The sequence below is a fragment of the Mytilus trossulus genome, chromosome 9, assembly GCF_036588685.1.
Source record: "Mytilus trossulus isolate FHL-02 chromosome 9, PNRI_Mtr1.1.1.hap1, whole genome shotgun sequence".
Lineage (NCBI taxonomy): Eukaryota > Metazoa > Mollusca > Bivalvia > Mytilida > Mytilidae > Mytilus > Mytilus trossulus.
In genome coordinates, this window is record NC_086381.1 from 1,751,822 (window position 1) to 1,777,512 (window position 25,691).

The window sequence follows — 25,691 nt, forward strand, 5'->3', positions numbered from 1 at the left end:
ATACTTTTGGTGGATATAGGACAAAGATAAAACTTACATTTTGGTCTTTTCAGATTTTCTCTGTCTTTAAGTTTTTTTTTTAGATATTTATAGATTATCGTGGATCATCTCAACGAGATTGATTTTTCTCGCTTGAGCTGGTACAGCGAAAGTGAGAAAAGCAAGCGAGTTGAGATGACCAATGATAATCTATTTATCGCTATTTTACCTATGACGACGTTGTCAATTTCATCATGTTCATGTCAATTTCGTTAGCAACGCCACGTGGCCTCCTTAGTTTCTAGTGATAATTATTCCATCTCAAGCGAGTAGCATGATATGAAAATTATCACAAAAAAAGATCAAACGAAAAATGCACAAAATAGCGATAAAAGACAATAATTGCATTTTAACCTTAAGTTCTATTTAAGCAATGGTGGCCATGTTGGTTGATAAGAAGCTGAAAACACAGTCTTCATACAAAATAACCTAATAATCAGTTAGTCAAAGTTTGGTTCAAATTAGTCCTGTGATTTAGTAGAGAAGAATTTTGTAAAACATGAAGGGAACAGGACAAAGACAACAGAAAACATGGATGACAACGCATAGGCATCTGACCACTAACCTGTCTGAGGATGTGTCTTATTACCCATGTGTCCACTAAACTATTTCATGTTGTAAGATGTGTCTAAATACCAATGTTCAAAACAAACCTCACAAGATACCTTTAAAAATACCATATACAGTGCATAATCATACAAAGATCAGGTGACCTATGAACTTCATAAAATGACCTTTGACTTACGTCCTTGTTCTTCTTCTTCCTCTTCTTCTTTTGATCCTTGCTTTTTCTTTAAACTTGCTTTCTTGCTCTACAAAAAGAAGAACAAGCTAATACAAATTCAATTTTTATACATATATACAAAATAATTGTTTTTGATTTGTTCAACAGCATGAAAAATACAGATTTCTGATAAAATAAGAACAACAACATAATAGAGGCTGTATTTTAACAATCCCTCCTGATTTTTTTTCCTGATTAAAATACTATACCTCCTGATATCTACAGAACTCTGTAGGTAATAGCATCTCTCGTGAAGAGGAATTTTTCATTATTTGTGCGGATTTGGTAAATCTTCCAAACATAGAATCCATGTTGAAAGAAAATGTTGAATTGGAAGCAGAAATCTTGGAATAATGAGGGCTTGTTAATCTTAATCAACAGTTTTTATGAAAGAAATCTTAAACAATGCCATATATTAGTTCTATATATCATTTTATTGCACACATGTTTCCTTATGGGAATTTCACAGAAAGATAGCAAACATTTTGTAGTCATTTATAAGTCCTTTGAGTAAAGCTTTTTCACATGGTGCACAATGGCTTTAATGAACAGTATTGAAACAACAGAATGAACAAATATAATCTAATAGCACCAAGAAATCACAAAATTCTAATTCTTTTCTTTAAAAAAAATGTCCACTTATTTCTGTCATTTTTATATTTTAGTGATAAAGTTTGTTACGAAAAAGGATTAAATCAAATTGTACAACAGAGAAATTGTCAATGCTTAATCTATTGTTAAAGAATTTGTTAAATTAAGTCTTCAGAGAAAATAAGGGAAATTGACAATTCATAACGTTTTGAGAATTAAAGAAAATTGTATTTTGAAGGATATTTTTAATTTCCCTAAAGTTTGGTTGAAATTGGTTTCACTGTGATTTAATATAAAGGGCTGTTCTTTAGATTTATTTTACGCAGCATGTATGGACTGTTTTATTGTTGTGTGCTTTATAAATGTCCAATGGCAAATGTTCAGGGGTTGAAGTCATAAAACTTTGCTCAGTGCTATAAAAATCATGCTCGAAACATAAAATCCAGCATTTTGATTGGTTGATTTTCCAGTACGAGTACAAAAAACTGACTTGAAAGTTTTATGAGCGCAAGGCCTGGACAACTTGTTCATCTCTGGATATAGTTATGGGATTATACATAATACTGTACATCATTTCTTTTTTTGTGTTCTATCAATGTAAAATCATTCACTCACTAATTTTGAATCTGATGGGGAACTCTTTAAACTTTTGAATGCTTTTTTCCACATTCCCTTGATTGAGGCAGATGAATATTGCTTATCTTGGTCCGTATTTTCCACTGTGCCATTCTGTTTTGGTGTTAACAATTCAATCTGAAAAATAAAAGTGTGGATACAGTCAAATAATGTGTCATTCTGATTTTAAGTAAAGAAATTATTTTGTTAAACCACACAGAGATAAGGAAGTTCTGATCTTCTGTTTTGGAAATAATAATTTACGTTACGTAACAAGATCGTGAGACAAAAAAATATAGTTTTTCTTTAGGAGTAAAAATTTGGACACCATGCATGTCCTGCTTACATTATCACATTGATGTGACCTCAACCTCTGAAAGATGTAACCATAAACCAAAACTTTTAATCTTATATCTGACGGATGAACACACTGACGTAATGAAGGGATGGCAGATGAACAGACCAGAAAACATAAAGCCCCCCATTATTATTCCATAACATTTGAAAATTTGACAGTAATTTACACATGGCAATTCAAAAAAGAGTTAAGTATTAGTTAAGTAAAGGAATTAGCCAGATATCTTATTCATTACAATATGGAATCATAGAAAACATAAAGCCCCCCATTATTATCCGATAACATTTGAAAATTTGACAGTAATTTACACATGGCAATTCAAAAAAGAGTTAAGTATTAGATAAGTAACAGAATTAGCCAGATATCTTATTCATTACAATATGGAAGCATAGATGAGAAAAAAAGACAGTTTTCAATGGTTTAAAGGGGGATATAATTCATTTATTTTCAGACTGTCGATGAAGCTTGTTATTCAATAGAGGATATAGATCATGAAAATGAAATTGCAAATTCCTGTCTAATGAAAACAGTTATTTCTTAAAACCTGAAAGATTTAAAAGGTTGACTTCCTTGTGCTACTAGCTGTTATTTCAAATACTTGTGTTTAAACATGAGAGAACACAGCAGACTCTTATAAAAGAATGCTTAACATCATAAGTCAAGTATAACAAATAGAGGTATAAAACAATATTGTTTTTAGTAATTAAAAATCCTTTAATGTTTACCCGTTGAAAGAAATACCAAAATATCTTAATCTTAAGTTAATGAAAGAAGGAAGTTTATTACACTGTTATATGAAAACATAAAGTACACGATGTTTCTATTTATATTTTCTGATGATAAAGTGCACATACCACCAGAGGCACAAGTGTCAAGTCGCGAAATAAACATGGACGTAAATACTCCAAAATAATTAGTTACATTTGTTTAATATCAAAATAAACAATAAAGAAATCTACATCAGCTTCATAACTTATTATAAGGATTATGACAAGAATCATTCACAATTATTTTGTATGACTTATTCTTTACGTAAGACACCCACGTAACAGCCATCAGATGACAAGGTGCTGGCCTTTTTTTGCAATCGTTACCTGCAATCCTTACCCAAAAATAAATGTGTGTACTACAATGCTTTCTGATATACTGAGGTGAAATATTATAATTTCTTATCTTGCCTTTGGTGGCAATGTTACTGTCTACGCTATGACAGAGGTATTTGCACCTGAAAAGTCTGACGGGATATTGTAAGCTGTCACGATGCCATAACTTTGTAGCAGAAAGTCACATGATAAGTACACATGTGATAAGATGAAAGTCAGGTATATATAGTGAATCTGTAAAAGTCAGATATATTTAGAGGATCATCATCATTTGTTTGCGGTTACTTCTGTTTTAGCTAAAAATAAGTAGTCAATGTATGTTATATTTTTGTCCTTGGAAAAAATGAAAGTGTAGATACGAATAATTGTCTTCAGCTCTGATGATGATGCTTAAAGACTACAAATTTTCTTCTCAATTATATTAGTGCATTATAGTAGTTATTTAGTGTTTTGTTGGGGAGATTTTGTTTTGAAAGGTGACAACCTCATCCATTAGATATCTGCACTTGGTCATTCCGTCCTTCCGTCATTTTGGTCATTTTGGTCGGTCAGTTTTGTCGATCAGATTAGTTGGTCAGTTTTGTCCGTCTGTCTGTCTGTCATTAAATTGATATCTTTTTTCAGGTTACAGAAGTTGCTTTTTAATTGGTATTAGTCCTGTGTTTGTATGTAAAATAAAAAATAACAAAAAAAAAAGGTCTCCAAGGTATATAAAAGTTAAAAAAATTGACAAAATCAAACCCAGGACTAAAAATCAACCAACAGAACAAAAATTACTCCATTGTATGATTGGTCATTCCTTTATCATTTCACTAATACTTAAAGCTTGTTTCCAAAAAGTTGCATTAAGCAAGGAAAAAGCAGACATTTGAATACCTTAGGGATATTTCTTGCACGTAGGTTTAATACATTTTTATCGGCAGGTTCTAACTTGTTTATAATTTATAAATGCTTATACTTAATCTTAACAACCAGAAGTGCATATCTTCATCAATCCATTATAAATTTAGCACCATGTCTGTCGATACAATCATTTTTCGATTTCTCCAGAAAAAACGGTAGACCTATTGTTATACTGACGTAAGTTCAAAACAAACTTCGCTATAATTTATCTTGCTTTGTCAATCACTTGTCAGAACGATTCAGTTCCTAGATGTCTATACGGATAAAATTATTATATAATATAAAGGTAATTCAGTCATATAAAGGTTATCCAGTCACTTACTGCAGATTTCTACTTTGTAAAAGAGTACTTAAAATTAACCTTTTGAACAATATTGAATTATTTAGTCATAGTATATATATGTTATGGGAGAAGGTGATGTATGAGAGAGTCAATTGTAGCATTTTAGAATGAAAATGTGGAGATATTATGATATGAAATTACTTATTTTTGCAGTACTTTATTTCAGGTTTATATAAGAATAAGAAGATGTGGTATCATTGCCAAATCAACTTTCAACAAGGGCCCAAAAGACAAAAAAATTAACAAGAAGTGGTATAATTTCCAATGAGACAACATTATTCACTCGAGTCCAAATAACGTGGATGTACACAACTATAGGTCATTGGAACAGTCACTAAAAGATCTTGGCAGAAATAGCACTTTTGAATTATATGAATAAGACTAATAACAGCCACCTAATGACTTTATATTATGTTATTTGATTCAGTAATTAACGTTTGTGAATGGGTGGTTAATTGTGAATTAGAAGCCATCAGTTTGTTTTGGGTTATAAACAATAATTCCAGTATAATGTTGCCAATTGTTTTGATTCTGTTAGATCTACTGCCATTATCTAAAGCTAAACATCATAAAACAATGAACTTTATTACATAAATATTATACAATCTGCAATTCTACTTATTTCATACAGGTTGCTGTTAGATGTGAACCAATGCTCTGTGTTGAAGGCTGTACTTTGACCTTTAATGGTTTGTTTTTAACAAATTGTGACTTGAATGTAGAGATGTCTCATTGGCACTCATACCACATCTTCTTATCTACGTACAAGATTGATTGACTTAGCTTAACCCCACAGACACCTACCTTTAAAGAAAGGGACTCTGTTCTTTATCATTAGGACACATCCTTTCAAAGAACATGGTAAATATAGCATAATCATATAATGTAAGAACCGGAATTTAACAGAAGTGATAATTTGTCTATTACAAGGTAACCATATGATAATATATCATATACCGTAGTTAATATACCTAAATAGATATGATAAAAATCTTCTTTTATACATAGCCATGTACTGCAATGTGTCAACCCTCTTTAAATAAAGAATTCATTAGCATTCATTATTATTTTTTTTAAATTGTACTTAGAAATTTGATTGAACGGAAGAACTCCCATCTCTTAGTGAAAAACACCATTGACAGAATACTTTAACAAATACTAAGTTTTGTATTTCGAAAAAAAATGTTTACAATCTTTATTTAACCGTACATTTATTTGAAGAAAAATTGTACAAGTCTGCATATAAATCTATAGAAGTTATGCACTTGCTTTAACATTTATTTGTGGTTCACCTAAATACCCACGAACATTATGTATACAATCCACGTGTCAGATATACCCTTGAAAGTACTTATATTCTGTTGTAGACATTGGGTTATATAATTTCTGAGGCCAGATTGTGTAAGTCAGTTTAAAGCAGTTATTCTGGCTCAGTTATTCTGGTTTTACTGTTGTTTTATTTGTCTCCACTGAATCACATTTCCAGCTATTCACCTATGTATCATAAACATAAACATGTTTGTATGAGAAAATTTTTAAATAATAAATGTCAAAATGTTAAATTAGAGTGGGCAAAAGTACCCAATCACGCAAGGCCATTGTCACTGCCTACATGGAGAGAAGACATCAAATATTTACTGGTTTTTACTGATTAAGAAACTTGATGAACTTTTAATATGAGCTTAATAGCAGACTTGGTCCTGTATTTTTATGAATCAGTTTATGGCCATATTCAGTAAAGATCTGTCTAAATTCCACCTGATAGATAAATTTAGCACTTAAAGTAACCTTGATAATGTTATATGTTAAAATTGAGACTGGAAATGGGGAATGTGTCAAAGAGACAATCACCCATACCAAAAAAACAGCAAAAAAATCCTGCACCCCTCAGAGGGCTTCAAATGGCCCCTAAACAAAAATGTGAACTAGTTCAGTGATACATGTTTAAACAATCAAGAATTTCTTTATCTGCTGATATTGTCCCCAGGGACCTTTTTTTATATAAATTTAATCAGAACAGTAATAAATATAGATATAGATGTTTTTGATATTGATATTCCTTTGGTCTCATCATATGGTGTTTAAATATTTTTTTTTATTAAAATCTTTCTTTGATTAAAAGATTTGGTGTGGAATTTTATGGGACATCTTCATTTTAACAGTGATGTTGAATACAGAGCCAGTAAATTTAGATAAGATCCAAATTTAAATGTTCACCTAATGACACATTTTCTATAAGGTTATGATGCAGTCTCTGCAAAACCACTAAATTAACCATCTTACATTGCAATTTTCTAGGCATGGAGTTTGGATACTGCTTGAAAGAGGTTTACTTTCTTTCCAAAAAATGAATTTATAGTTGTTTACAATTCTACAATTCCGTCTTTGACTATTATATTTAAGATTTAGTGAGAGAAAATCTAATCTATCATCAACAGTGACCCATGAGTATAAATTTGTCATTCCATACCTTTTTATACTTATTCTATTCTAAATATACCAGACAAAAAATATTTGAGCATCTTATGACACTTAACCCCTACTAATTATGTACCGAGCATAGTTTATGACACAACTCATACCAAGTACCAATATTACAACACAAAGGACATAATATATAATTACTACAAAAAAACCTATGTGTATAATTACAATTCACATCTGACTAACGATAAAATATATGTAGAAACATCATCATTATGGCATAACGACTTTCTTTCGTAATAGCTTTCTGCTAAATGTTTTGTCTAACAAGTTTATATATTTGTTCATTACCAAATGATCGTACTCTACGTCAGACTATAAACAGGGCATGACATGATGATGTTATTTACAGATGTAGACCAACCGCTTCTTAATCAACTTGTCAATCTTCATTTTAAAGGTTTTACCGCACAAGATTGAATGGACTAAATCTTTACAGTAGCAGTGTCCTTCATCTGGATCTAATTGTGCTTGTACAACTAGGGCCACTCTCAAACATTGAAGAATAGAATCCATAACAAATTCTAGCTTTAAATGATTATGTTTTAGTGATAATTAATTCTTACTGCTTAAATTTTCACTTTATCTAAGTACTTTGGATGTTGTACAAAATTTAAAACAAAACTGGTAAAAAATTAAAGGGCAATAACTCTTAAAAAAGTTACAAAAAAGAGTTTGGTTGACAGACAATTTGGGCCAGACAGACTTATAATGAATTGTTGTTTTTCTGATCATTATTTCTATTTAGTTTTCAAAATAACAGACAGCAATGCAAACCATTGGTAAAAATAGTCATTTAAGGGCAATAACTCCTATAGGAGTAAGTCTTAATTGTAGACCTGTTTATGACTGGATTGTTTTTGCTTCCATATAAATTTCTTTTAAGTTTGTAAAATAGTAGGTAATAACACCAGAAATTGATAACAAGAGGAGTGCTTTAGCTGAAATGTCGTCTGCTTTACTTATCATGATAGATCTATGGTCATTAAAGGGCAATAACTCTATAAAAAAAAAAAGAAGAACATTCATCTGATTGACTAGTAGATCTTGTCATGTTGATCATTTTTGCAAGATTTTCTCTTTCTGTAACAGTTTCCAAGAATATAGACAAAAAGATAAAATATCATTTAAGAGCAATAACTCCTTTAAAAAGTCGTCTGAAAATTTTAATGAGATGAACAGGCAGTTAAGGTTTCATCATTCTGAACATTTCTGACCATATAAGATTTTCTCTCTATCTATCATTTGGGTCATGCAGGTGAGCTAAAATGCAACCCCCCCCCCCCCCCCCCCCCCCCCAAAAAAAAATCCAACAGCTGAAATAGAACAGCTAAAACCTTTTTCGGTAAACTTTGCCTAAGTATGCTGCAACCTTATAGTCTAGTACAATTACATAATGTTGTAAACTGCAATGTATTTACTTTACCTGCTAATTATAACATCACACATACCCCATGTCATCACTCATAATGACATCAAAAACATTCAAATGACATTCATAGCAATAGTAAGCCATCAATGTTAGACTAGAAAATACAGAGCAAGAAACAAATAGGTCAAACACACTTTGACATTCATAATGTGTTATAAACATACTTTACATAGTATTATAGTTTACACTTCTAGACAACAGTACAAAGATCAATTTAAGATGAAAGTAACCTCTTCATGTTTATACTATTGTCCTATCTCTGTCAGTAGATCTACACATTGCAGTGCACTTTTAGACAAATAATTGTAGGTTAAGATTCTCATAAATTCAGCCAAAACCTTATTATACTTAATTGATAGAGCATAAGTGAGGTAGATACTTACCTAAATCTAAACCCTTAGAGTAGGAATCTGCCTAAACTATGCCCTCTGGGGGAGGCAAAGACCTGTGTCTAACTAAAGCCTTACTGAGGCAGATACTACCACAATATAAACCCTCTGTAGACTAGGAACCTGTCTAAACTATGCCCTCTGAGAGAGGCAAAGACCTGTGCCTAACTAAGGCCTTACTTAGAGTCAACTTTGTTATGATATTTAAATCCTCAATGGGGTAAAGACCTGCTTAACTAAATTCTTACTATACCTTCAACCCAACTAAGATTAACCCAGTCTCACATACAAGTATAATAAACCTATTTAAAGTTAACCCTTAGAGATCAGACATTTTCCTAAACCAGCTTCTGTCAAAACTTCATTAAGGATGTACACCTCTGAGGAGCCAAAAATTTCTAGAATTAAACTTTTTTTCTTAACCTGATTTTTAGGTTTATAAGACTGTAACAAAACAATTGGTGAAGAAAAAATCATATGGTGGTGTGCTTCTTTTTTTGCTACGGCCCTTTGAAAATGCCCAATTTTGATGATTTTCCCACTTTTCATCGATTTTAACCTATTTTTGGGCTATTATCGTGAAAAAAATCACAGTTCCACAATTAAACTTTTTTTCATACTTTCCATAAAGATGAAGTGGACCAATCTGAATAAATTTAACTTACAAAAACAATAGGTAGGTGTTAATATAAGAAAGTTTTATCATATTTTGATGCTTTTTTGTGTAAAATTTACCATACTGCCAATTTTGTATTTTTATGATTTTTCTCATTTTAAAGAACAAAATGCATATTAATTCAACTTTTTTGTTATAAATGATTGAAAAAATACATATCTTAGAAATTTGAAAAGACCAAAATGAGATGGGATGTATATTAATCTTGTAAACTCGTTTTTTGTATCCCTCACCCATTTTCTCAAAATTTTGACTAAAAATACTGACTTGAATGGTCGTAAAATTTGAAAACTGTATTATTCAAAAACCGTTCATGGTAAATACACAATTTTTTCACAGAGTTATGTTTGATTATAATATTTTTAAAATTCATTGATATTTTCCACTTCTATGATATGTTTTGGAAATAATTTAAGAACGAGATTTCAACGAGACTGAACGAGACTGAAAAGTCAGAAGAATACATCCTTAAATAGAGGGAACCTTAATATTGATGACACTGAAGATGTGCTGACTCGGCAGATTATTTCTTGCTTTCTAGACCTAAACGTTACAGAATCTTTGATTAAAGGAGAGGCTGAGTGTTTGATAACTGTGAAGAAATTTAGGAAAGTTTTGGGTCAAAAGGTGTGAGAACAAGAAATGGTCTGAGTATGCTGGAAACCTAAATGTTGATGACGAGGAGGTCGGTATCTATGATCGCTAGGCAGAATATGTCTTGCTTTGGAGACATACATGTTGCAGACTCTTTTATTACAAAGAGTGGCTATAAATGTTAGAAATCTTGGAAACGTTTTGGGTCAATCGGTGTGAGAAAAAGGAATGGCTTAAGTATGCTGAAAACCTAAATGTTGATGATGTGAAGGATGGTATCTATGATCGCTCGGCAGAATATGTCTTGCTTTGGAGACCGTAATGTTGCAGAGTGGTCAATTAACGGAGAGGCTAAGTGTTAGAAATCTAGGGAAGGTTTTGGGGACATAGGTGTGAGAAAAAATAATGGCTCATTTATGGTAACACTTTTAAGTAAAATACACGGATTGACAATTACAAAGTGTTAGAAAAATATTCAGATCAGCAGTTTGTATCATGTGATTAACAACTATAAATATTGTGTGCGTAGTTTTCAAATATCAGAGTCGAATTAAATACCACAAGATTAAAAAAAGTGATAAAGTTTCAAATTAAAATAAGAAACATTGGCATAATTTACTATTTCATATTGAACATTGTGATTTATAAAATTGCATGTGAATAAGAATTAAATCATATTATCAAACAGACATATACAGAATGGTAACACGTCATGATATGATCAAATGTGACAAATAATTCACTTACTCTACAAAACTCATTAAAAGTAACAAATGGTATTCTAATCTGTATCCAGCCTCCCGATAATTAACTTTTTAACGCATAGACCTTGACTGAATTATAACATTATTTTTCATTAATCCAAGTCAGGGGCAGATGTAGAATTTCAAGTTAGGGAGGAGAGTGGGGAAATTGTTTGGAGGTAAAATTAATGAAATATTCTATATTAAGCTGATTATAACCCATCCTTAGCAAATTTAAAGGAGGTACGCACTCCCTGCATGCCCACGTCTAAATCTGCCCCTGGAATTAAATTGAATATTTGAAAATATAACGTCCCATAGTTATTTATTGTTGTCTCTAATCCTATAACAAATCTATACTTTTTGGTCATGTTAATACATAACAAAATCTTGCCAAAGTAATTAATTATTTAATCAATTAGTGATAGAGATGCTGGCCAACACTTACTAATTCTAGGATACTCATACAATATGTACACCATCTAAATGATATATTATCATAAATTTTAAACAAATTTCATGTGCAGGATTTTTACTGCATTATTATAAATTCTAAAACTGCTGCAAAACTAATAGAATAACTTTCAACTGTATTTTATTTACAAGCAAATATATGAAGGAACAGGATTTCTATCAAAAAATCTCTGCATTGTCAATTTCTAAATTGAAATACTCTCAAAACACAATATTACACAATTATTGATATTAAAATGGTGGGTTACTGACAGACATACGTTTCCCCAGAAATGTATTGTTTTAGTATCATAGTTATAACAGGATTATATAGACACTAGATCAGATTTGACATCAATCATTTGTTAGCAGGTGCTTGATATCTGATTTTTAAGGTCAACTCTGGTTAAAGCTAAATGTTAAGATTGATGCTGTAAAGTGGACATCACTAATTTCTGTCAAACACCCTCAATTCTATCTCTCTACAATGTGGATTGATGCTGTAAAGTGGACATCACTAATTTCTGTCAAACACCCTCAATTCTATCTCTCTACAATGTGGATTGATGCTGTAAAGTGGACATCACTAATTTCTGTCAAACACCCTCAATTCTATCTCTCTACAATGTGGATTGATGCTGTAAAGTGGACATCACTAATTTCTGTCAAACACCCTCAATTCTATCTCTCTACAATGTGGATTGATGCTGTAAAGTGGACATCACTAATTTCTGTCAAACACCCTCAATTCTATCTCTCTACAATGTGGATTGATGCTGTAAAGTGGACATCACTAATGTCTGTCAAACACCCTCAATTCTATCTCTCTACAATGTGGATTGATGCTGTAAAGTGGACATCACTAATTTCTGTCAAACACCCTCAATTCTATCTCTCTACAATGTGGATTGATGCTGTAAAGTGGACATCACTAATTTCTGTCAAACACCCTCAATTCTATCTCTCTACAATGTGGATTGATGCTGTAAAGTGGACATCACTAATTTCTGTCAAACACCCTCAATTCTATCTCTCTACAATGTGGATTGATGCTGTAAAGTGGACATCACTAATGTCTGTCAAACACCCTCAATTCTATCTCTCTACAATGTGGATTGATGCTGTAAAGTGGACATCACTAATTTCTGTCAAACACCCTCAATTCTATCTCTCTACAATGTGGATTGATGCTGTAAAGTGGACATCACTAATTTCTGTCAAACACCCTTAATTCTATCTCTCTACAATGTGGATTGATAATTTGTTTTGACTGATGAAGTTGACTAGAAAGGAAAGGTTTTTTTATTTATCTCAATCTAACCCCTAACCCTAACCCAAAGCAAAATGTACCTATACATACTTGACAAAGTCCATATCTTAGAAAAATATGAGAAGTACATGTATAAAGGTTGTGTCAAGTATTCATCAGCATTTAGAACATTGATTTTGCTGCCTAATATTTTCAATATTATGGACAGGATTTGATACTCAAAGATATTAGGCAGTGATGTCATGAATCAGTGTAGTCCAGTCAAACTAAGTTTTAACATTAAACTTATTGCAACAGAAAATGTTTTAGTTCCTATCTATAGCCCTAAATATCCAGAAATATGCACAGAAAAAGTCCCATAAAATCTAACATGAGGAAATCTCAAAATCAGCATTTTTAATTTCCTATGGAAATTGACATTGGAAGGGGAGATGACTCCGCAAAAAATGATCAGTCTTTTGAGGTTACAGTCCCATTCAAATATGGACAATTAACTGGAGATTGACTTTTATGGACAACTACAGCCACTAAAAAGTATTAACAACTAGAGGTCAAAGTACTCAACAAATAGAGACAACTAAAGGTCACAGTATTCAACAAATATAAACTTAAGTTCAATAAATAAATTAATAACAAACCGCTTAGATATTTCAACAGGGTAAATTGTGTGAGGTCAGAGGATTACAAGACCTCCCACTATATAATACCATGGGATTCTCAAACATTCGATTTGCTTGAACAATGTACAGTTACCTTAATGGATAAAACAAATGTCTATTGTTTATTATGATTTAAACCTTTCTGCCTCTTTTTATCCATGTCTGAGTAATCTAGATCATAATAATATAAAGTTAATCAGTTCTATTTTTTTTATTGATATATAATTTGTTTGTTGTTTTGCTCTTGTGAAAGCCTTGGTTTTCTTTCTTATTAACTGAATCTTAAAATTTGACCTCCCTTCCTCCCAACACCAAGGCTGGAGCCCAATTTTTGATGACATAGGGAATAGCTGAATCATGATTAGAAAAAGCCCCTCTTGTACAGTCAGTGCCCCCTCCCCCACATGAAAATTTCTGGATCCCCAATTGAATTCTTATATAATATCTGGGACATCCACTTCTTGAAATGCTTCAATGGAGAGTAGTCTCATTGGCACTCACACCACATCTTCCTATATCTATTCATCTACAACAGAGGTACCACATGTTATGGTAAAAACAAGCTCTGGGACATCTCCTCTGTGAACTGTTTGAGTAACCACATGTTATGGTACAAACAAACTCTGGGACATCCCCTCCATGAACTGTTTGAGTAACCACATGTTATGGTACAAACAAACTCTGGGACATCCCCTCCATGAACTGTTTGAGTAACCACATGTTATGGTACAAACAAACTCTGGGAATTCCCCTCCATGAACTGTTTGAGTAACCACATGTTGTGGTACAAACAAACTCTGGGACATCCCCTCCATGAACTGTTTGAGTAACCACATGTTATGGTACAAACAAACTCTGGGACATCCCCTCCATGAACTGTTTGAGTAACCACATGTTATGGTACAAACAAACTCTGGGACATCCCCTCCATGAACTGTTTGAGTAACCACATGTTATGGTACAAACAAATTCTGGGACATCCCCTCCATGAACTGTTTGAGTAACCACATGTTATGGTACAAACAAGCTCTGGGACATCCCCTCCATGAATTGTTTGAGTAACCACATGTTATGGTACAAACAACCTCTGGGACATCCCCTCTTTGAACTGTTTGAGTAACCACATGTTATGGTACAAACAACCTCTGGGACATCCCCTCTTTGAACTGTTTGAGTAACCACATGTTATTGTACAAACAACCTCTGGGACATACCCTCCATGAACTGTTTGAGTAACCACACGTTATGAGTAACCACATGTTGTGGTACAAACAATAACCTGCACATCTGTATTGATAGCAGACATTAGCAACTCCCCGTAATTACCAATAATGGGTCATTATGGTATTATAATTAGATTTACAGGAAAACAATAATGTACGGACACCTAAACAGAGTAGTGTTTGTTTGTTCAGTATTAACCTGATGTTTTCATAGATATTCTGAAGGCTGATGATAATTAACTTCAAACCTTAGGTGCATTTAATTCACACGGTTCATTGGAAGATGATTGAAGACAAGTTCTTATAGAATAAAAGCCCCCTTTTTTGCAAATTGATAAATATGAAAGTATGATGGGAAAGATATGATATTTGTCTTCTATGTCCCTCTTTTTGAAAATCCATCCACTGCAAGCTGAGATTGGTTAGAGTTACCTTCAGATAACTATAAAAACACTACTGAGTTCTGTGGATTAATTTATGGTGTAATTTGTATGAACTTTCAGATTGTAGAAAAACTGTTTTGTTTTAAAGTATACTGGATTTCTTGGATTTTGTGGCTTTAACAAACACTGCATAAAAGCCTTAAGTAAATGAATTTTGTAAAACGCTTAAATTTGTTCTTTCCAAATACCAATTGATTTGTTTACAAGGTTGTTTTTTTACACTGTACTGTAGGTTTTTCAAGTCATATAATATTGTAGAAGTTTATCTTCATATATGCAAATTATGACAATCTTAACATATGAAAACATGATATTGCTCTTATATGGTAAAGTGTTATGACTCAATTTTCTAGCACTTGTTGTACCCTAATCCTTATCATCCATGAGATTAATTAAACAATTAAAAACTACTTTTTCATGATTGAGCACAGAACATACATTTTCCTTGAACTTAGGTGGCTAATCTAATCGTTACCACTAAAAACATTATACAACACTTAAAATAATCAGCACTAATTGCAGCCAAAACTTTGATTATTTACAATTGATGTTGTTTGTCAGCAATTTAGTTTCCTAAAAACAAAAAAAACTTAACTTAACCAACAGCTTGATTTTAACAAAAGATATGATTTCCAAGCAGTCTGCATCAGTCTGCATCAGTCTGCATCAGCTAACTTTATTGATATGAGTAAAGGGAAAATGTCATTTAAAAATTAAAAAGTTTAAGTATTGATAAAAAATCCCCTAAATGTAAGTTCTACAAATCTCGAATATGTTATGCTATACAATAGCAAAAATCATGGCTGAGAAAAAGGTTTGGGTTTGAAACAGCGATTTGACTGAGAATGTTAAAACCTCCTGTGCTAGGGATTTATAAGCCTATGATATCTGCCAGCAAGAAAGACAACTCTTAAAACCAAACTAATCATTTGGCCCTCATATCAGATTATACCATAAAACACTTTCTAACAAGCTTGAATTATCCTGCACTTTTGTGACTATGCCAATATTCTACATCAGAAGACAGAGTGAAGTGGGTAACATTAATATTGCACTAGTTTTTTTGTCGTGACTATATGACATGTCATAAAAGTATATAATATTCTCGGTCTAGTATATATAACAGTGATGGATGCTTTAGTACAACAGGCACATAGCCAGAAACATCTTAAAGGGGTTACTTTAACAATGGATATAGGGCTCAGACATGATCAGGTTATTTTACTGTTTTAAACCAAGTTCAACAAAAAGTGCATCACTAAAAGTGCATGATTAAGGTTATACAGTGACCTATAGTTGTTATTTTCTGTGTTTTGTGGTCTCTTGTGGAGAGTTGTCTCATTGGCAATAATATCCATTTTCTTATTTTTATATCTATTTTCAAAGAAAAGGACATAAAAACCCTCAAACATCATCATTTATAAGAAACAAGCTAAGGGAACTAAATCTTTTCAAGATTATCTTGAACCAACTTTTTTTTTAGATAAATGCTAGAAGGGCCTGAACCAAGATAAATCAATAACAAAATAATTGTGGTGAATGCATCAGAAAAAACAAATACTTGACCACTTGCTAGAAATCTTGTTACCACACGAATGGTCAATGAACTTCTTTGTCTAATGAACAATATGCACTGGTAGATCAGATAAGATAACATCTGACTACATTCTTCCCCAAAACAGACAATGACCAATCCCCAATGTCAATGTTCTTATTTATATAACCTCTGCACCAGTCATGTTATTATACTACTACAGATCGTGTGCAGTAAACATTTACACATTGTTGTGAGTAACGTTTCATACAATTAGCAATATACATGTGCACAGATAATTATCAAGAAAAAAACAAAACCATTGGTTGAAAACAAATAGAAAAGCCGCAACCTAAAGTTGGCAAAACAAAGTAAATTAATAACTTCTTCCTGAAAAAGAAAAGAAACTGCAATATTGATTACTCAGCATATTTTTCCCCGCAAAAATAAACAATCACATTGCCTTGGAAAAAACAGAAGCAACTATAGTTGTTTATTTATTCCCAAGCTTGACCCTTTTTTCAGGTTTAATCTACCCACAAAAATCATACGCCAGAAATCTATGTGGTATTCAACAAATAGTGACTGTTTAAGATATGGGTAATTTCACCTTGTCACTGGTCTTCACTTGGGTGGGCAGGGTCAAATAATTTAAGCGGAAATGTTTAAAAATCGTTTCAATATTAAGTTGAAAAGACCAGTTAGATGCAAAGAAATATGTCACATGATGTCATTTTCTAAGTCACATGATATCATTTGTCAACCAATTGCAATAGAAACTATTTCAGAAATCATCTATTATTACATGGATTTGTACTTGAATATTATAAATCAAACTTTATCTTGGGGAACACATATTTACCTAGGTTTTCAAAGATACAACAAAACACCATAAACTGTATCTTACCAAAACTGACAGCTATCATCTCTTAAATTCCAATAAAAATCTCCAGGTCTATGTATAAAGAAAACATTTAGAATATTGGCATTTATGTTCTATCTTCCTTCATATTGACTGATACAATTAAATGTGCTAAATGGAAAATGATGTGTGATATATATGATGGTCTACTTTAAAACATCACAAATTCCAGGTGCAACATTTAATAATGCTTTTATATAACGATTTTATAAGAGAAAAGAAAGTCATTCCCCTGTAAAATGTTTTAGGCAGAGATTTCAAATGTGAATTTTATTTTATATTTTGGCTGTTTAAACAAATAAATCCTCCATCATTCATGATACACAAAGAGGGACCAGGTGATGGTTGACTCTGGACTATAATTGTCTAACAATCTAGCAAAAAATAGACCACTGTCCTAGGTAAATGGTAGGACTGAGTGCTTATGAACTTTATTCGTTTTACTACGCCACAATTTCTGTCCAATCGCTGAGGAAGCTTGGCAGTTTTTTTTTTCATTTGAATTGTTTCACATTTTGTTATGTCTAGGCCTTTTATAACTCACAATACAATCTGAGTTTTGATCATTGTTGAAGGCTTCAACCAACAGTTACTTACATTCACCAACTTTGGACTTCTTCTGTGAAGGTTGGACCAATTAGCTTATTATAACTTCTTCAAATCAGAATGTACTACACTAGTGTATGTATATAAACTTTGTTGTGCTGAGGCATTAGGGTGCACCATCTTGCTAATGTATCAGAAAGTAGGTTATAGTCTATCAATTTTAATGTCTTTTAAAACTAGGAAAATCAAAATCCTAACAATATGTAGGATATCCTAGTGCATATATGAAAAAGAAGATGTGGTATGATTGCCAATAAGACAACTGTCCACAAGAGATCAAAATGACACAGACATTAACAACTATAGGTCACCGTACGGCCTTCAACAATGAGCAAAGCCCATACCGCATAGTCAGCTATAAAAGGCCCAGATAAGACAATGTAAAACAATTCAGATGAGAAAACTAACGGCCTTATTTATATGAAAAAAATGAATGAAAAACAAATATGTAACACATAAACAAACAACAACCACTGAATTACTTGCTCCTGACTTGGGACAGACACATACATAAATGCGGGGTTAAACATAGGTTAAACATGTTAGCGGGATCCTGACTTGTTTAATTTGTCCATTAAAAATACATCTATGTGTAAAACATTAAAATGTGAAAATTAAAAACTTACTTTAATTCAACATAACCATTATTTTGTTTATTATTCATTAAAATTAAAATCCTAATCAACTTCAATGTTCAAATTATGAACGTAACTTTTGTAAACAGCAAAATCTTTATAAAAAGAAAGAAGAATTATTAAAATCATTAAAAAAAATAGGTTATACTATGTGATCTTATAAAAAAAGAAAAGAAAAAAGAAAATTAAATTAAAAAAAGAAAGATTTGTGACCATATATATATACGATATGATTTAATGCTCTGACCTATAAAGCTTAAGATTATATCAACACAGATCCTATAACATGATAGATGTGTCTAGTGAATGCATGTCCTGACAAAGGAACACATACATCTTATCCAATATATCAGTAATCTTATTGTGAATGCATGTTTACAAAGGGACACAATACATCTTATCCAATATATCAGTAATCTTATTGTGAATGCATGTCCTGACAAAGGGACACATACATCTTATCCAATATATCAGTAATCTTATTGTGAATGCATGTCCTGACAAAGGGACACATACATCTTATCCAATATATCAGTAATCTTATTGTGAATGCATGTTCTGACAAAGGGACACATATATCTTATCCAATATATTGGTAATCTTATTGTGAATGCATGTCCTGACAAAGGGACACATACATCTTATCCAATATATCGGTAATCTTATTGTGAATGCATGTCCTGACAAAGGGACACATATATCTTATCCAATATATTGGTAATCTTATTGTGAATGCATGTCCTGACAAAGGGACACATACATCTTATCCAATATATCGGTAATCTTATTGTGAATGCATGTCCTGACAAAGGGACACATACATCTTATCCAATATATCAGTAATCTTATTGTGAATGCATGTCCTGACAAAGGGACACATACATCTTATCCAATATATCAGTAATCTTATTGTGAATGCATGTCCTGACAAAGGGACACATACATCTTATCCAATATATTGGTAATCTTATTGTGAATGCATGTTCTGACAAAGGGACACATACATCTTATCCAATATATCGGTAATCTTATTGTGAATGCATGTCCTGACAAAGGGACACATACATCTTATCCAGTATATTGGTAATCTTATTGTGAATGCATGTCCTGACAAAGGGACACATACATCTTATCCAATATATCGGTAATCTTATTGTGAATGCATGTCCTGACAAAGGGACACATACATCTTATCCAATATATCAGTAATCTTATTGTGAATGCATGTCCTGACAAAGGGACACATACATCTTATCCAATATATTGGTAATCTTATTGTGAATGCATGTTCTGACAAAGGGACACATACATCTTATCCAATATATTGGTAATCTTATTGTGAATGCATGTCCTGACAAAGGGACACATATATCTTATCCAATATATTGGTAATCTTATTGTGAATGCATGTCCTGACAAAGGGACACATACATCTTATCAAATATATTGGTAATCTTATTGTGAATGCATGTCCTGACAAAGGGACACATACATCTTATCCAATATATCAGTAATCTTATTGTGAATGCATGTCCTGACAAAGGGACACATATATCTTATCCAATATATCAGTAATCTTATTGTGAATGCATGTCCTGACAAAGGGACACATACATCTTATCCAATATATCAGTAATCTTATTGTGAATGCATGTCCTGACAAAGGGACACATACATCTTATCCAATATATCAGTAATCTTATTGTGAATGCATGTCCTGACAAAGGGACACATACATCTTATCCAATATATCAGTAATCTTATTGTGAATGCATGTCCTGACAAAGGGACACATATATCTTATCCAATATATCAGTAATCTTATTGTGAATGCATGTCCTGACAAAGGGACACATATATCTTATCCAATATATCAGTAATCTTATTGTGAATGCATGTCCTGACAAAGGGACACATATATCTTATCCAATATATTGGTAATCTTATTGTGAATGCATGTCCTGACAAAGGGACACATATATCTTATCCAATATATCAGTAATCTTATTGTGAATGCATGTCCTGACAAAGGGACACATACATCTTATCCAATATATCAGTAATCTTATTGTGAATGCATGTCCTGACAAAGGGACACATACATCTTATCCAGTATATTGGTAATCTTATTGTGAATGCATGTCCTGACAAAGGGACACATACATCTTATCCAATATATCCACAATAGTATCGTTTCTACATATTGATTTAGACAGTCCACACATGCATTGACCTAATACAAACTTTTTGAGCTGTGATTAATATAAAGAATAAAATTGAGAATGGAAATGGGGAATGTGTCAAAGAGACAACAACCCGGTCAAATAAAAAAAACCAACAGCATCTAATACTACATATAAACATATGTCATAAACATATTGGTCCAATGGAGATACTGTCAAAACTATATCTTTTTGATTTGTAGATATAAAGACATTGACAACCATAGAATCTTATTATTTCCAGTGGAAATCTCACTATAAAAGTTGGAGGATTAATACTACAGGTCAAGGTTAGAAAAAAAACAGACAATTAAGCCATCACTTTTTGCTCCTGATTTTTTTTTCAGGGAGCATAAAAAGGGGGATTGTATAAAGTAGATTAGGTAACCAAAAACCAAGGACAGAAAAACAAAAGGACCAATGCATTACAGTTCACTCTAGAAATTTTTCAGAAAGCACAAAAAAAAAGGGAGAATGTAAAGTAGGTACTCAAAGACCATAAATCAAAAGGGAAAAAAATGAAAAAGACTTAACAAGAGTCCACAAATAAATCAGATTGAGCAATGACATCGGGGTAATCAACGATGATCTGACGGGTAAGCAGTTCCTATTCCTAGAATAGCACCCATCATGAAGACATTTCAAATAAAAATTCCAAATAAAATGTCCTTAGTGATGTAATAAGTAAGGACAATAATACAGTACAACTGAACTAATTGATTGATTATTGGTGTTTAGACCACTTGACCACCAAGTCCTCAACAAAAAAAACTGGACCCTATCCATGATTTTCTTTATCATTTAATAACAATAAAAAAAAACACACCCAGGGATCTATATAACATTATATTTCCACTTTACCATTAAAAGCCTCAGGTCAATAGATTCATTGTAAGTAGCAACTATTTGTCAAGGGTCACATTGTAGGATCCCTATTGTCAGTTGTACACTTCCATCCATAAATCACCAAGTACAATTGATTTCACAGAAAATTAATGCACTTTCACAAAACAATCAATGCATACCAACTTGGCATGTATACAAATTGTAGTGTTAGATTCTTAGACAATAAAGAAAATGTATTTTACTATTTCCCCTAAATACATATTTGATTTGAACCCTTCTGACCTCATCAAGACACAATATGATTTATTTGTCATTTTTTCTCCAATACAATCGCTACCTTATCAGCATACAAATAGAGTCATATACTATAATGTATATATCCTGAAGGGAAAGTATAATGGGGAAAATGTAATCATTTTATGGAAATTAACTTGCCATCATTTTTCTCTAATAATTCAATTTGTTGAATATAAAGAGACTGGATATACTATCCTGTATCTGCACAAACAGTAACTGTAACTGGTTTTCGGTTGATGTGTCAATACAGGATCCAGTCTAAGGACTTTAAATGCATACATAAAATTGAGAATGGATTTAATAATTGGGAATGTGTCAAAGAGACAACAACCTCAACCAAAGAGCAGACAACAGCTGAAGGCCACCAATTGTTTACTAAAATTAGCATATATCAATGTCAAATCACAGGGGGGGGGGGGGGGGGGGGGGGGGGGGTAACTTCCATATATTTTTGGTAGAGGTGTGTCATTTTTGCCTCAAAAAACATACCCATTTTGATATAACATTCACTGAAATTTAGTACCTATAGTTATATAAATATTTAGAAAGAATGACCTATACTTATATACAATATTTAAAATATGACGTTAAAACGTTATTGAAGATCAAATCAGGAGACAAATTTCCGAGGTTCGTTTGGGAACTTATTTGAAAGGTGAAATTAATAATTGACCATTAATTATGTAAAATTCTCAATACCATATTTATATGATATGTAGATTATACCCCAAATCAATATACAGTTTTCAAACGTAAATGCATTTTAATATAGGATGTCATTTAAAAGGAGGGTCATTCTTATATAAAATCTTGCAAAATTATGACCCATATTTTTGGCACATCCCAGTATATCCAAAAATTGGAAGTTCCCCCCCTTGTGTCAAATGCAGTTTAAAAAATATTTTTTTCCAAGCTTTTTTTGTTCAGATTTCAACAAATATATTGAGACTGCTGGATTTAAAATGGGTTAAGCAGTAAATGTTTAGGATTCGTTTACCCTTCTTTTATAAATTGTCCCTTATTAACTATGTAAGTTGCCTATTTGTCAGTTGTCTATAATCCTTTCCTGTATAAGTTGCCTAAACATTATTTCCCTTTCCTTTAATAACTATATAGAAAGTAACCCTCTCCTATGTTAGTTGCCTGTACTATTCCCTATATAAAAATCCTATTAATCATTATTACTGCTTGTATTATCCTTCATTTTGTAAGTTGCCTTCCCTGTCCTATAGAAAGTTGCCTAAACTTTCTATTTCCTTATTACAAAGTGAATTATAAGTAGCCTATTATTTTCTATTTTCATAATTAAAAACTTAACCATAAATTTTCTGCACTTTTCAAATTCCATAACTGAGCGTATATACTGCAAATCTGATCAACTTCAAGACATCATAATCCAGACTTCGCCAACATGTTAATATAAAGGTAGCAAACACTTCACTTAAATCACAAGAAATGAACCTAATTTTATTCAGGAAGATGTTTCTCACTACTAACACCCCTTAAAAGTGTTAAGTAATTAAGGATAACGGCCTTTTTTTAAACTATTAAATTATGTGTTAATTATTGACGTTATAAACATGTAAGTTTTTGACTGCCAAATTATTCTACTGACATGGTACCCTTTATAAGGAAAATGTACATAGAAGTGTTTGACATTTTAATAGTAATAATTACTTGATTTTCATAAAACAGATAGTTGAATGTCATAGGAATTGATAACATTTAGTTACATGATACTATATAACCAAATAAAGCTTGGTGCTATACAACAACAAGCTTTATACGCTAGGACAAGAAGTTGCTGAGAAAACTGTTAATGAAATAGTTTCAGACAGACAGATGTAAACAAGTATACCCCTGTCTTTGGTCTTAGGTCATGTGATGAGACTTACTATAGTAATGGTACAGATTTATCTCCCCTTGTGACAACATTTTATAGAATTAATCGTTTTGAACCTTATTAAACTCAAATGTCTCTCAACGACTATACATTGTATTGAGAAACCATTTTATCATAAATAAGCAGAGAGCCCGCACATAAACATGCTAGTAGCCTATTTTTACAATTTTTTGGGGGGAGTAAATCAGAGCAACATATAGTTTAATTTGCAATAAAGTCTTGCCAGGTGTAATTAGTTTTGGTTTTAAATTGTATAAAAGTTAATATTAAATAATAAAAAAAGGTGACTTATTTATTACAAATGTTTATTACATTGTTTAATATGATTGCTCTATTCTTAGAATGACAACAAAGATTGTATTTGTACATATAAAACTTCAGAATATAATGAATTTAAATCCAAATTGCCTTTTTTTTCATTATGATTTATCAATAAATGTCTGATAGTTTGTCTTTCAATAGATATGAATCACGATCAGAGACATATACAAAGTCGTGTCTCTGGTGAGATCTAACATCAGACAAAACTAGGCAATAAAACATACCCACACAATGCAATTATCATCATGCTTTATCATAAAACAATAGATAATTTCTTATAAGTTAGAAGACCCGTTTAAATTACTGAAAACTTTGAGTTGGAATTGATCATAATATATCTTATACTGTATAGCAGTTTTTTTCACAGGTGTAAAATTTCACAATTTTCATTGACTATAAGGTATACGAAATATTTTGGCGGATTCAAAACTTTTATCAATACCTGTGCACTGTCAAATTGGCGGAATTTATTTTGTCTATTTTCTTGTATCAGCGAAAATTTTAACCCAGCCAATATAACCCACTAAACACTATATTACTGCATTAATTATACTTTATATGTGTGCTCTGAAAAGGTCCCCTTCATAAATTTGATTAAATAAATATTCGTATTCTTTAAGTAACACTACCATGGTGTAAATAAATAAATACCACACCAGACTAACTCCCTACAAGGTATAAAACTACCAGGTACTACATATTACCCTTACATCTATTTATAAAACACATATCTAATGCTATCTAATATATTATTATGTTTTATCCTGTCATTGGTACCACTAATGTCTGTTAGGATACCAGTCAAATAGGAACCAGATGTGGTCTAGGTACAGATAGTTTGAATGTAACCTTGCTATTGGATAATTGGATCAATGATATTGATTGGATATGACAAATCAATGGGAACCAGATGTTCTCAACAGGTATCCAGATCACTATCTGTTTGGTTTGATAAAAGAGTGCAATTCCTAACCTACATAACCACTTTAATTTGGGCAGGGAACCCATACATCTGGGAGGAAACTGATCAGCTTGATTAAAGTTATGATTTATTTTTGTAACCTATGATGAAAAAGATTCTGATTTTAAACATCTTATATTTTACCGACTTCTGCACCACAAGAAAAATATAGCCTAAATAAATATAATTAAAAACATCAAGGTATTTTAATTCTCAATTAGGTAAGATAATCTGAAACCTTTAGTGGCTTGATATTGGATTTCCTAAAAGATTACTATGAGATAGGTATGAATACACTAAGGGGGGGTAATGCCCTGAGGCCAAATAAAATAGTATGTGTGG

The 25,691-nt window shown here is 32.0% G+C and overlaps 1 protein-coding gene across 4 annotated transcripts in view; it reads right to left on the bottom strand.

The window, feature by feature from the left end:
- The window catches only part of LOC134684281 (nostrin-like), a 159,541-nt gene that overhangs the window by 29,688 nt on the left and 104,162 nt on the right, over positions 1–25,691 (bottom strand). For all 4 annotated transcript variants that reach the window (XM_063543564.1, XM_063543565.1, XM_063543566.1 and 1 more), the window contains 2 exons: positions 2,030–2,167; positions 785–851 (listed from right to left, as the gene is read on the bottom strand). In XM_063543564.1, the coding sequence (XP_063399634.1) occupies positions 785–851; positions 2,030–2,167 (205 nt within the window). The remainder of the gene's footprint in view (positions 1–784; positions 852–2,029; positions 2,168–25,691) is intronic.